The sequence below is a fragment of the Geospiza fortis genome, unplaced genomic scaffold (assembly GCF_000277835.1).
Source record: "Geospiza fortis unplaced genomic scaffold, GeoFor_1.0 scaffold162, whole genome shotgun sequence".
NCBI classification, from domain to species: Eukaryota; Metazoa; Chordata; class Aves; order Passeriformes; family Thraupidae; genus Geospiza; species Geospiza fortis.
Window position 1 is genome coordinate 1665447 of NW_005054316.1, and position 14565 is coordinate 1680011.

Sequence of the window (14565 nt, forward strand, 5' to 3'; positions counted from 1 at the left end):
TGACAGCAGAAGCTAAGTAGGCATGGAAACAACTGACAAAGGCCTTGAAATAATTAATTTAAACATTCCTTCAAGGAACGTTAAAATTACAAATAAAGAAACAGAGAGTAAATAGAAGGACTAAAGCAGACATTATCAATCCAACACAGAAGACAGAAAATATCCATCCTCATCATTTGAGCAATGTTCATCGAGACAGAAAAATGGACAAAGACACTGCAGAAATCAAGGTGAAAGTCAAAGAAGCCTGAAAATAAGAAATATCACAAAAAATGAAAATGTGGATAAAATACATGATAGAACTAAATGTACTATATTTCAGTGATTACCTACAAAGATAAACTCTAGTAGAGCAAAGCAACCATTCTCATTTTGATAAAAACAGCCTTCTTCTGTCCAACACATACCTGCACTGTTACTCTGGTGAAATAAAAACACACATACATACTCATTTAGCCATCAGCAATTCTGATGTTTAAAAACCAAACCAGCCTGCATAATATAAGTGCCCCAGCTTTCAACAGCAAAGATCACAGCAAAATATACAACTGAGAATGCAAGGTTATAATCATGAGACTGAAAAAACATTCCAGTAATCAAAAACACTTGGTAATTGGAGTTTCAAATTATGAGGGGTCATCATTACTCAAACACATAAAATGTTGTTAAATACCACAGATCACATACAGACTAGAATTCTTCACTCCCTACTTCAGGCCTAAAAATCTGTCTACGAAACATTCCTCTAGGGTGTGCAAAAGCACAAAATCAGTAATGTCATCTATCCATATAAAAAAGTTATTAATTAATATTTAGTTCAGCAAAAACTATCACCACTGATCAAGCTGGCATACATCTTCACATCTCCTTCCTGAGAATCTGCTCTACCATCTTGCCACGTCTTTTCATGCCATAGACAATAAAATATGGAAACACGGTAGCCTAAGCTGCACAGTTCTGAAATCAAAGGCCTGTCTGCAGGAGGAGAGGGAGAGGACAGGCAGAGAAAGCACACTCAGAGCCTTACCTTCCAATGAGCAGGAACTCCCCAAGCACCCCCAGGCGGCGCATGGCGATGAGGATGCCCCTGACGGTCATTCCCTCGCAGAAGCACACCACCACTCTGGCCTTGGGCAACCTCTCCCGCAGCTTGCGCAGCAGGCGGTCAAAGCTCTTCTCGCCGGCGTTGCTGTAGATCTTGTCAGAGTGAGCAATGCAGAGACCCTCTTGGGCAGCCAACTCTTTGAAGGCTTCCATTCCACTTTCCCCATAATTTCCTATTAAAAAAAAAAGATTATATCATGCATTTAATCAGTTGAATTGTGATGGGAAAGTGATAGTTTCCCTCTCCAAAATTTTCCCTCTCTCTCAAGCAGCATTAGCAGTAGGAAGAGCAAAAGAGATCCATCAAAGTGAATGTGCTCAGAGTTCAGTGGAGCAACAGGATATCCATGTATCAGTAGGTCTTAACAGAACTGGAGACTGCAAGTTTATTTTCTTACTTTGACTTAACAATGGAGAGTAAAGGGGATGTTAAACAAGGAATGGATAGGTAGAAAAGGAGACAGATCAGACAGTAAGAGTGAAGTTTTATTAACATTTCTATGGCAAAACCCACGGCTGATCTAATTTAGGAAAACAATAATAGGAAAAGGAAAAAAGGATTTAATTCCAAGCTGTATGCATAACATGCAGTCCATGTTCACAAAAGTGAATGAAAGATGGATGCGCGTTTAAAACACACTGATCTGGTAACATTTTCAAAGTCACACTAATTTGACCAAGCAATGTTCATGACAGCTAAAATTTAGGCTTGATGACGTGTCTTTTAGGATAGGAGACTTTCTACCTGAAAGAGCTTCAGAAATAACCCTTTCCAAGGCAGAAATAGTTGAACGGTGTGGTCCAAGATATGTATAAAAACTGATTCTCAAATTCACATTTATACATTCAGCAAGCCAAAACAGTTTTACAAAACTCAGAGTGCCTTCTGCTATGGAGACAGGTGAAACCCCAAGTTTTCTTTGAATATTTTATGCTTGACATGAGCACAGGACTTATGATGAACACCCATCACATAAGAGGAACAGATGGATTAAAAAAAAAAACATGTCTATTAACAGTAACAAGAAATGTTTCAAAAAGAGAATAATTAATTTGATGTTATCCATATCCATAATGTTTCTTTCATCTAATGAGGGAGTAAAATCAGATATGCTGATCACTTCTAAGACCCCAATCTTTTCAAGCAAGGGGTGATTGAAGAGATCCCACTTCCCCGTTTCCAGCAACTGTTTGAAACAGCAAATTGCAAAGAGAGAAACTTCCGAATAAGGCTAAATTTCTTCACAAAAAAAAAAAAAAAAAACAAAAAACAAAAAAAAAAAAAAAAAACAAAAAACAAAAAAAAAAAAAAAAAACAAAAAACAAAAAAAAAAAAAAAAAACAAAAAACAAAAAAAAAAAAAAAAAACAAAAAACAAAAAAAAAAAAAAAAAACAAAAAACAAAAAAAAAAAAAAAAAACAAAAAACAAAAAAAAAAAAAAAAAACAAAAAACAAAAAAAAAAAAAAAAAACAAAAAACAAAAAAAAAAAAAAAAAACAAAAACAAAAAAAAAAACTCCTCAAAAGTTTAGCCATCAGAAAGAAAATGCAGCAGGAGACAGTTCAGGCATTCTGTATAAACCCAGTAGAAATATGTGCACTTTTCCAAAAACATGGATCATTTGCCACGGATCAACACTATGCAGACACACTATGACAGTCATTGTCACACTAAGTTGCAGACAAACCTGACAGGTCTAGTGTCAAACACAAAACTGAAGTTCCTCAGCCCTTTGCACTGAGCTGCCCTAGTTTCTCATAAATTTGAAGCACAGCAGAATGGCCTCTTTTCTAGCCTGTGACTCAACATCATATTCAGCAATCAGGTCAATTCTGCTTTTTTTTTCTGCGAGCCAGAGGTACTCCAGAGCAGCAGTCCTACATGGGTGTGGGGAAGAGAGGAAGATCTGTGCCTGGTGGGAACTCACCAACCATTAGGGTTATTCTTAAAGTCCTACCTAAGGAGGGATAGGAGACTAAACTGAATCCTACTAGATGTTTGGGCAGCGCATATTAGCAGGTTTCTTACCCAAACTTTAAGGAAGGGTTTTGTCATACGTCAGTAAAGAACTGATTTTGCTGTAGTTCAAGTTAATGGTTGCAAGAAATGAAAAATTAAATCCATTTGGAATGATTTTTCTCAGATTTAATTTTGATGAAGTAACAATTATCTCAAACATAGTCAAATCCATACTAACAGTACAACAGCCTACCAAAACATATGCTAAGAGAAAGATTGGTGTCTATAAATTCAGGGAGTGTGAGAGTCCTAGAAGGGAAAAAGCTAATTAAGATCAAGAACAACATGAACACAAGATGGAATGGGCAAAAAACAAGGCAGAAAATCTGCAGCTCTAAAGGAAAGATTTCCAATCTTTATATGAAAGTAGCATAACAGCTGTCCAGTAGCAGCACAAAGAAGTCTGATGTTTGACTGGAGCTTGCTCAGCTCACAAGAGCATTATGTAAAGCAGGTTTCTGCAACAACCAGAGATGAGACTTGGTGACCCTGGATGTTCTCTTAAAATCTGTTTGCCATGCTCCCATAGCAAGACAACATGCTGCACGTCTTTCCCCTCCAGGGAAAAAGATCAGAGAGAAAAAGAACGTGTGACATATGCTACACAGATTGTTCAATGCACTCAGCTACCGAGGTATGGACAATGTAAGGGCATATATGGAATAGAAAACACCAATTAATTCTGTGCAATAGCCAAGAACACAGCCATCTGTACCAGCTTGGTGGGTACATCCATTTCAATCCACACTCAGACAGCTGAGAGGGGAAACCTGTAATGAAAGAAATCTCTTCCTGATTGTAGGCAGTGAAGAGTTACATCAGGGCCCCAGGCTAAGACCAGTCTTCCTTTGAAAGAGCCACTGAATAAAAGATCTAATCTTGTCTGAAACTACCTTTTGCTACCAGGATCAGCTGTGAAAGGCAAAATAATTATTATTGGTATTTTCTTTTTGACCTCTACCCAAAACTAGGTGAGACAGTAACATTCTTTGAGCCCTATAACTGGGACTCAAACAGCCTTTGCCATTTTTTAACCTTTTTTAAGGTCTGTTCAACTTGTACCCTAATCAAAAAATCACACATTTTCCTTATATGCTTCATTCAGAGTCTGTACAGCAGTATAAAGGTAAATTCTAAGCCTGATATGACTGCAATTTTACTAAGAGGATTTTTATAACACTTGTCTTTCGGTGCCAAAGGAAGCTTTGCTTCACCACTGAAGAAATTCAAGATAAGGCCATTTCTGAGAGGGATCCGCGTATCTAAAGATACTGCTGAGAGTTACATATAGTGGTAATTATTCTCACTCATTGCATTACATGCCTTAAATATCTTAATAAAAACATTAGGATGCTGTTGTAAAAATCAGAGATGTTATCTTGATCAACAGAAGACATACAAAAGAAGAAACTAACAAAAAGATTCAGTTTCATAAATTGCTCCTGTGAGCCAGTAAGTATTACATTTGTGCCACAGCTATACTGAAACTAGCACTCTTCGGTTGTATTAACACTTTAGTCGTGTGGGGAGCAGAACCCATGAGCTCCATCTAAAAAGGTTTATGTTCTTTTTCTTTGTTACAGCTGTTTGGCAAATTTGTCCCCATTCTCTTTATCAAGAGAACCATTTGTTTTTCGTTTATGAAATGGAGCAGAAACAGCTCAGCAGTGAGGTGCTTATGAGAATCCTGGAGACTGTTTTCTTAAGGGATGCATAGAATGTCTGTGTGGGTCTTCCCAAGCCATATAATAGTGTGTTGTGTTTTCAGGGGGCTTGAAAACAAAAAAATGTGTCCCACTTAATCTCTATATTTGCATGAAATCAGCCATTGATTTATTTGGGCAATAACATAAGGAAATATGAATCATTCGTATTTGAACTGAACAGAACATTTCCTTGAAATATAGGCTAATCACCATTTTAAAAAAATCTTATAGGCCATAATGCTGAAGAGAAGGACTGAGACTGTTCTTTCTTGATCTGCTTTAAGTATCATTAGGAAACACGAACTACATTTTTAAGACCCATTTAGAGAGACACCTACAAAACTGACAAAAGCCCTCAGCAGAGAGCTCTGCCTGGAAGAATGCTCCAACGCACTTAAAATGACAAAAGGTAGGGAGCAAGAGCTACTTTACCCACCTCAGCCATGAGTAATCTCTTCAGGTGAAGTCACCTGTTCACCACTAGGGGCTTTTTTGCTGCATTTATTCCTCTAAACCATGACAACCACTGTGGTAGGATAGAATGTAAGAAAATAAAGATAGTGCAAAAGGTAATCTCACCTCTGAGAAGCTGCAGCTGTACTAATCACCAAAGATTAGGAATAGGCCTGCCCTTAACAGGCCTCAGCTGTGTCCAATAAGAAGACAAGTGCTAAAAAAGAGTGGGTTAGCTGGGTGAGGAGATGCCCATGAGAAATCACTAAGAAGGTATGGGACTTTTGCAATAAGATGACAACAAACCACAACCTGGATCAAAAGTGAACACACAAAAACTCCCATATACCCTGCAAACACACAACAAAGGTAATGCACCGAATAAGAAAACCACAAACTCCAGTTTCACTGCAGGGTGCTACAGAGGCAAGTCATATATGGCAAGAAAGTTCCCCTTTTCAAATTAACAAGTGAGAAACTATTTTTTTGTCCTCTTCTTTTCTCTCTTAATGTTATGATCTGTTTTTCCACCTCTCCCAGGCTTGTAAATACCTTGCTGGAGGTATGAAGTCTGTTTCATTGTTCAGTATTGATTCACTGCAAGACATCTTTTTTACTCAACTAATTAACTACTTTTTGGCAGAGAAAACAACATGAGAACAAAAGGACTGCATGACATACGAGCAAGTAATAACTTTTTTAAATCTTCGCTTCTGCAAAGGCAAATTATTTGGGAAAAGCAGAGCAAGGACATGATCTGATTGTCAAGTTAGTCCCTGGCATATTGCAGTAAGTAATTTGTAAAAACTAGTGATAATATTAGATAAGACAGTAACTATACAGCAGTCAAATGCAAATCTGAAAAGACAGCAAAGTTTGGGACCACTGAACAGAAAAGAAAAATAGGCAGAAAGAGCATCAGTTTTCTATAATATGGTATGACTCCCTATGCCACAGGAGCATCTTTGAGTAGGGTCAGTAAACAAGAAAAAAAAATTGAATTCTCTACTTTTAATGGATTTGTTACAAGTACCATATTAAATAATCCTGTATATACTGTTAGTCGATTACAAACTAAAAAAAATTTCAGGCATCAGATTTAAGCTAGTGTGTTAGTAACAAGTTGGGAGCGCATACAGAATCAGCTAATGAATCTGAAATGACAAGTAGTCATTTTCTAAGCTGTAATAATTCAACCGCGTGCATCACACCTTCAACTGGGAGAGTTACAAATAAAAGCCAAAGTCCATATTTATTCCCTGAAGGTACCAGACTGACAAAAACCCAGAAAAGTTGTAGAAAAGGATCTGCCAGTGTATCTTATTGTGGTCTATCCCAGACTTAAATGCTGTGTTCATAGAAAGCAGCCCTGCTGGCACACAGCTTCCCAGGCCATCAAACTGACACTTGCAGCCTCTGCCAGACTTCTTTGTCACTGGGAAAAGGGCAAGGATCCAACACTTCCATGTTTCCCCAGAATATCTTTTTCAACGCTATCCTACTGATGTCAGGAGGGGCTACATTTTACCAGTTATAAGTTATTCCAAGTAGGATTTGTTTTTTCTTTTTCAGTGAACTCTCTTCACCTAATGCTGACTATGCTGCCTAAAGCCCTTTACCACAGAATTTCTTTTCAGGGTTCAGATAGAAAATTACATTGAGAAAGCTTCCTTTGCTCAGTAAATTTCACCTCAGGTATCTTTAAGGGACAACTTCAAAGAAAGTAGCCTACAAGGGTACTTCACAAACCCTAAAGTACTGGCTATTTTAGAATTAGTAGAATTCTGTGTGGATGTGGGCTCTGATTCTGTTACCAGTCAGGACAAAACAGCAGAGAAAACATCAAAATTACAAACTTCACTTGACCTAGAATCTCAGTCAAACTGCAAAGCTTAAAAGGAAAACCTCTACCACTTCCTTCATTCTAAGTGGTTTACAGAGGAAGTAATAGGCCAAAAGCTGCTTTATAAAGAATGCTGAAGTGGCTATTTCGATTTCTCCATGTACAGTGGCTTTGAAGACAGAAACAAGTCCTGCAAACACTGCCCCTTAAGGACAGTTTGATACAGGTTGAACATCACTGCTACTCACTAGAGGTTTTCCCCTCTACTGAAGGCCAGCTGGATTGGTTACTGCGTCCTACCTCTTAGACTGGGTCCAGCTGCCTATCTCCTCAGTTCTAAAGTTGCTTTTACCCTGCTACCACGCATCAGCACCAAAGTCCTCCTTATCACTATCATCTTCCTTTCCAGACCAACCCATGGCTCTCTGGAAGTCAGTGTTTCCCTTACATTTCCCTTGATGTTTATCTTTGACATTGTCAAAAGGACTTTGTATTGGATGGAGGCCTTACCATCTTTTAGCTATGGAGAACAAAACTCATTATTAGAAATTGAAAGTACACTGAAAGCACTCTATCTTCATTTAAGCTTAGGAAAGTTTTCTGGATTCTTTCCAAGCAACTGCACTCTAGCCTTACAAAGGCCAGAAGGATATGTTAAATGAATGAACTGAATCATCTTTAGTACACCACAGATCTCAGCCATCTGTGCTTACAGCCTGTTTTCTTCAGGCCCTTCTAGAAATGCAGAAAGTGAGCTGTTAAGACCAGACTGTCTTTTTTTCATTTCCTAGTTTTTCCTAACCAAAATTGAGTACAAGGGATTTTTTTTTAAAGAAAAACTGAAATTGTGAATTAGATGATTATTACATCCATTAACCAATACACTGTGCCTAACATATTTAGAGAAATGAGATTATATTTCAAACAAGAAAACTTACATAATTTTATTAAATGCTAGGTTAGTTCTTGTCACTAATTACAAAGTACATTTTGCCAATAGCTCACCACAATGATGTGTTACCTCAGTAAAGAAGACACAGAAAAAGGTACAATTTTGCCACTCAGTAAAGTGGTTATATTTAAGCCTTCATCCTGAAAGCAGCAGGTGCAATATCTTGAACAACTACTTGATATTCTTGTCAGAAATACAGCCACAGGTGAAGTCAGCCTGAAGTAATGAGACTACTAATGCTAAATGACACTTCCCTAATAAGACAAATGCCAAAATGTGGTATCATGGCGTTTTTTCCCTAAATGTATTCAAAGCATACACCCAGTGATTATTTATTATGTATCTATCGAGGAGTTTGAGAGGTTTATATTCTAATGAAGCTATTTCAGCTCCAAACCTAGCTGACACACACTACTTGTAACAAATTTGCTTGCTGAATTTCATCTTTCTGTTCATGACTTATCAGCAAGGGGCTTCCAGTTTTCTTCAGAAAATATTAACATTAATCTAGTAATGCCTAGCATTAAGTGTTGGTTGGTTCTCTTGGTTGGAATCAGTAGAAAAAAGTCTCACACTTTTTTGTGTGTGTTTCTTGATGAGTCTGGGGAAAGAAAATGTAAGAATAAAGTTTCAACTCTTATAATAATCTCTTTTTGGTTTAAGCTTGCTGTGAATATTACACTTAGTAAAATCATTTACAAAACTATTTATAGCAAGGATACCCAGAAGTGACATCAAAGTAGGAGAACAATATTCCCTTTTTTTAAATATGAGCAGAAATTTCAAGAAGGAAAGAAGCATATCCTCAGCTCTGCACATGCTTTGACAGTTTTTCAATTAGGTTAACTCACATTCAAGCACAAGATTTAAAACCTTGAGCAATCAAAAATCATGCATACAAGTACCCTACTATGAGGGTTTGAACATAAAGGAATTAATGAAAATTTAAAATCATATTTCTACTGGTTATCTGCTTTCTGAACCTGAGGACACATAGCAATCGGTTTCTGGCCTTTCCTTAAAATTTTGAGAGTTAAAGATGGCTATTTTATTTTAGTGACCCAAGATATTCACAAACTTTATGTTTTTATGGGCTGGCATTTAGAAGGCCAAGCATCATGAAATGCTCCATAAAGAGTCAGCAATATTATGACCACTTCCCAATAACCCACACTATCAATGACTTCAGGAGGTATCTGGAAAGGATGTTAGAAATGAGGTTATTTTTTAGGAGTATTTTGTACTCATTTTCTTGCGAAAGAGGAGTTTCCTCTTCCCACTGAAGTGCGATTTCAGTGGCAAAACTATGGGATGTTTTTTAAGTTTTGAGACAAATGAACTATTAAATTTTATTCTTCACTGGCTGTTAACACACATCATTAAAAAAAAGTCCAAAAAGCTACTGAACTGCAACTCCAGAGCTAAAAGTTCATGACCTTTAAGGCAATTTTAGCTTACATATAATTGTTAGACACTGATACATTCTGTTCATGTGAGTCACAGCTCTAGATGTGAATTGTGAATTACATTGCATCCCAAATAACATATAACTGATAAATTTTAGTCTTTTGCCTAAAAAACTATACCTAATCTTATGCTATCCATCGCAAGAGAAACTGTGTTATCTAATTGGAATAGAATCCTCCAATTTTTACAAACCAGAAGATAAACATTTTGATGTATGCTTTATCAAATCCCTGAACACTGTAGTCTTATTATTCAGAAGAATATTATGTTATTGTAAAAATAATTGTGGTTTAAATTAAATATGTTTAAGAAAAACAGTGACTGCCTTGGTGTACATGTCTATTAAAAGTTTTGATGAAAATGAATATAATTTCATAATATTATGTGAAATAAATTCAAAACAACAAACAAATTCAAATCCTGAGTGTAAAAGGTACTCTCAGTTATAAAGTTGAGGAGAGATAATCATACCAGCATTTCCAATTGAGTTGATAACTGCAAGGATTGACACAATATAAATGTTTGAGTTACACAGTGTTGAATGTCATGTCTGCTGCTGAATGGTGAAACATTTGAAATACCTTTTCCCAAAGGCTATTGTAGTATCTGCATATGAAAAGCTGATTTAATGTTGGGAATACAGGCAGAGCTAGTACAAGAAATTAATGTAAAATCTGAATTACCACAAGTAAAGAACAAATTACTAGTTTACTTTACACAGCTCCCACAGAGGTAGTATAAAAGAATGAACTCTGGAAGGGCAGTCTTGAGAGGTAGAAAAAAATGGCTACATGCAAGTAAGAGAAAGTGATAAGCCTGAACATGTGAGATAGTGAGATACTGCACCTGTGCAGCTCTGCAAGGCTACACCCCAGGGATGACACCTTGGACAGGTTGAGTCCTCCCACACCCCTACCCATGTCCACATTCAGGAATGCTCTCAGGCCACCTCCTGTGCTCCAGGAACTAATGGGGGAGGCCTCAGGATTGGCAGGAGGCCCTTGCAGCACTCCTGATGCAGTTCTGAAAGCATCCTTGAGGAGATGAGGGCAGTGCTGCTACACAGACCTGTAAAATTGCTCGATAGAGGGAAAACAGAAGGATCTGGGCTGGGCTAAGAAATAGAAAAAAAAAGACAAATCATGGAGAAAGGTGAAAATACTGAAAATACTTTTTTTCCAAACATTTCAGGCTCTGAAGTTTGGCCTTCTCTACAGCCAGAGCTTACAGATAGATCCTGAGGAATGGCTTTTGGGTACTTACAAGTTGTACTGCCATCCAGAAGGTCCCGGCACCCTTCTGTTCTCAGCTCAAAACAACCTGAACCCAGGCATGTCATTGCATCATGGCTTCAGCTGCTCTGTCCTCAAATAAATGCTCCTGGTAAAACGCACTGAGGGCAAGGAGCGGCCCTCCGTCAAAGGCCCACAAAACGCCTGCAGGCCCCGGATGTACCAGGGAAGCTGGACAAGCCCTGCTTGCTCCCAGCACCTTGTCTTTTCCCAAATTGTCCCTCGGAGGGCCAAAGCCCACAGAGAAACCAGGCACCAGCAAGGTGGCCAAGGGCAGCTGGCGCTGGCGCCATGTCCTGAGACAGGGTGGAGCCAGCAGAGCGGCCATGCTGGCCCTGGATGGGGCTGTGGCAGCCTGGCAGCTGAGCCACCCTTGCTCCCAGGGCAGGCTGATGGCAGGGCAGGATCCTCCACCTCACCAGGTCCTGGCTGTTGGGAGGGGAAGCCAGGATGAGAAGGAGAAGGAGAGCAAGGGGAGGCATGCCCACAGATGGAGCAGAGGCAGGTGAGACATGGAGGAGAGAGGCTGAGGCCGTGCATGCATTGAGCACATCCAAAAGCAGCAGCCACTGAGGGCAAGGCGGCCGTGCTTGCGCAGCTGGCTGTGTACAAGCTCTCCAGGAACAGTGTCAGCCACTGCCAAAGCAGGCTGTGAGGTGGCAGAGTGAAATACAGACTTGGGTGGCCTGCTGGCCTCAGCTTTGGCACCCCGCTGACAGTGAAGCAAAGCTTTTGGCCTTGACAGTGGTCAAAGGGCAGCATTGACATGACTGGCTCTTATCTCACATCTCAGAGCCAGGAAAAATACATCTGCAGCTGTTCAGATGTGAGCTTCATGGCAAAAACATTATGGGGGACTCCTCAGCCATTCCATGTGGTTGCTCCAGCATTGGGAAACAGCAGAGCCCCCTGTGTGCCAGGAATTTTGATGAAGGTATTCATCAAAGAGTGATTTTCATTGTGTTCAATATTTCTGCCATGACTGAATCAATAAATGATCGACATAGATGCCTCTTGATCTTATGACATGTGCTAGGTCTGATCTGCACACTAAAACATTCCATATATTTCGCAACAGCAACAAATATATTTTTGACAATGAAGTATATAGCAGTTCAACAGATGTACTTCTACCACCAGGAGTGTCAGAAAATCCATCCCTAAAGCACTAACTGGCACCATGGGCATATATAAGAGACTTAAAAATCATAATTGCCTTGAGCACTATTCAAGATCACTAACAAGATCACCAAAGGGCCTTGGGCAAACTGTATTAAGAGGCTGCTACCATCAATGCCCACCCTCTCACCATCACTGTCACCACCATCCCGCCCCAAATATGCCTCCTGGATTTGGGGAATTTGGACTGTGAGCTTACCTGATGGGAACTCAAGATAAAATAAAGGCAGCACTATTGTCCAATTATCTCTGGTCTGAGGAGGAGTAAACAAAGCTGAAGGAGCAGACTGTATCCACAAGGTAAGCCAAATGCAGCAGCTGTGCTGAAAATCAGCTCTGGCTGGGTTTCGGGTAGGCAGGCCATAGTCCACAGACTCATTTGCTGAGGCCAGGTTTGCACACTCTCCCTGCCACCCAAGGGGGAGGAGAAGAGTTTTTGTGTATGATGGCAAAACCTCTCATACAGAGGGGTTGAACACCCATCACCAGAGGCTACAAGCCAGAGAAGAAGCAGACCTTGCAGAGTCTTCCCTCATACAAACTGGCTCAGTTGTAAAACTCAGTTGTAAAGCTCCTCCAGCCACTGGGAATGTCACATTCACACAGGACATTCACATGAGAGGCAGGTGTCTTGTTTTAAGAGTCATAAATAATCAAAGACCTCAGAAGCACTTGCTAGACTCATTCCTAAGGCCTTCCACAGATCCAGAGTGTGTTGCAAAAGACAGTGTAGAACTTGCCAGTGCAGAGGAAGTGCTTGGCATCTTCCCATGGATATCTGAATGTACTGCATGTTTCGTGGGACCCCCACCACCAAGAGGACCAGAAGAAGAGGACTGGTGGATCCACAAGGGCAGTGAATATCTTTCTACTTAATCTTCTCTCTGTCACTTTTTTTCATTCTCTCTCCCACCTTCCTTCTGCTTTTCCTATTTCTTTCTCTCTCTCTCTGATCCAAAAGCACAAGATACTACAAGTTCCATTTTGGCACTGTATAACCAGACATCACTAACCTGCCTCTGATATGAAATAACATGATGTTCTGTGACTAGATGTAAGAAAGAATGAGTGAGAAGATGCTGAATCTTTCAGATATATAGAATGTTTTCAGGCCAAATATCATCAGCTTCTTGTATCTAATCCAAATATAAATGAGTGAATTGGTGCTGAGAGAAAACACATGTGAGATAAAATTAAACAATTTTTCAGTTTCTATTATACTGGACACTTTATAATTTCTTTCTTTGTTCCTTTCTTTTCCTTTATTTTTTCAGGAAAAAAAAAGAGTTCACTTTCTCTTCAAATTAAAGTAATTACCATTAACCTTCAGTAACACAAATTGGTATTAAGCAGGCGTTAGGTTGGCCAAGTGTTAAAAGAAAAGAAAACCAAAAGAACAGAGAGGGTCCTTATGACAGCAAGCTCATAAAAGTTTCATAAAAATGTTAAATAGATGGAGAGGAAAAATAGGTCTTCTTAGAGAAAAAAAAATCAGCAGTGCAAAGGCCAATGCAAATTCTGTATACTACTGAGGTTTCACAAAACCTCTCTCTCTCCAACAAAGTATTTCTGGGACTTAAAATAAGATCTGTTAGTCTTATATAGAAGTCTCACATAATCTCCTTTCCTCCATAATATTGGTTAGATTTGATGACTGTTAATATGGAACCAAGATTTCATCAAAATAGCCTGGAAAATACTTATGCTTCCCCCACTGTTGTGGAAAGAAAGTAATGATTTTTCTTAAGATGTAACTAAGAGATATACAAGTCACATGGTACTTTGGATGGCACTGATATGTCCCTTTTATTAATTGTAAATGTTTTCCCTTTTTTCCATGCAATTGAATCATTTGTTTGTATGGTTTGCGTGTATTTGTCCTTTGAGGAGCTGATAATGATACTGTGATCTTATAGAACACCTTTAATGAAATGAGGTTTGTCTTACTCTATTCTGAAGAGTACTGTCCTGTTAGACTCTATGATTAATTGGATTAAAAGAGTGATGTTTCTGTATGTAATTGCATAAAGAAACAAACCCACAGCTGCTTGGAATAGGGAATTTTGGGACATCTGTGAGTGTGCACTACGTGAGAGCAGAGATGCTCAGGGACTGGGTAGATCCCATTTACATGACAGGGATTCCCTCAGAAGGTGCAGAATGCATTAAGCAGTTTCCTTTTCAATAGTGTTTCTCTATTTCTAAAATGCTGGTATATTTTCACCATCTATGTGTTCAAAAATAGTGAACGGTGTTTTTATTTAAAATATGGTCTGAATGCAATTTTTTCTCTGTCTCCTTTGAGACTGTTTGAGCCTCAGAAGGTAATACTGAAATTAGCCACTGCTCATTTCCTTTGGTATAATCAGGATTCAGTTCAAGTCTTCCTGATTGCACAGATGAAACATCAGTGGGGAAGGGAGAGAGAAAAGACTGTCAGTCTAAAACCATACACAAATTGTTGTCACAGATTTCAGCCTACTTGCTTCATGGATTCAGTTTAAACCCCTCGAGGATGGTTACCCAGATAAGAAGATAAGAAACTCCTT

At 38.9% G+C, this 14565-nt stretch overlaps 1 protein-coding gene across 2 annotated transcripts in view; it reads right to left on the bottom strand.

Moving 5' to 3' along the window:
- GRM1 (glutamate metabotropic receptor 1) overlaps positions 1-14565 on the bottom strand; it is a 182001-nt gene that overhangs the window by 145166 nt on the left and 22270 nt on the right. For both annotated transcript variants that reach the window (XM_005420067.2, XM_005420070.2), the window contains exon 2: positions 1028-1277. In XM_005420067.2, coding sequence (XP_005420124.1) covers positions 1028-1277 — 250 coding nt within the window. The remainder of the gene's footprint in view (positions 1-1027; positions 1278-14565) is intronic.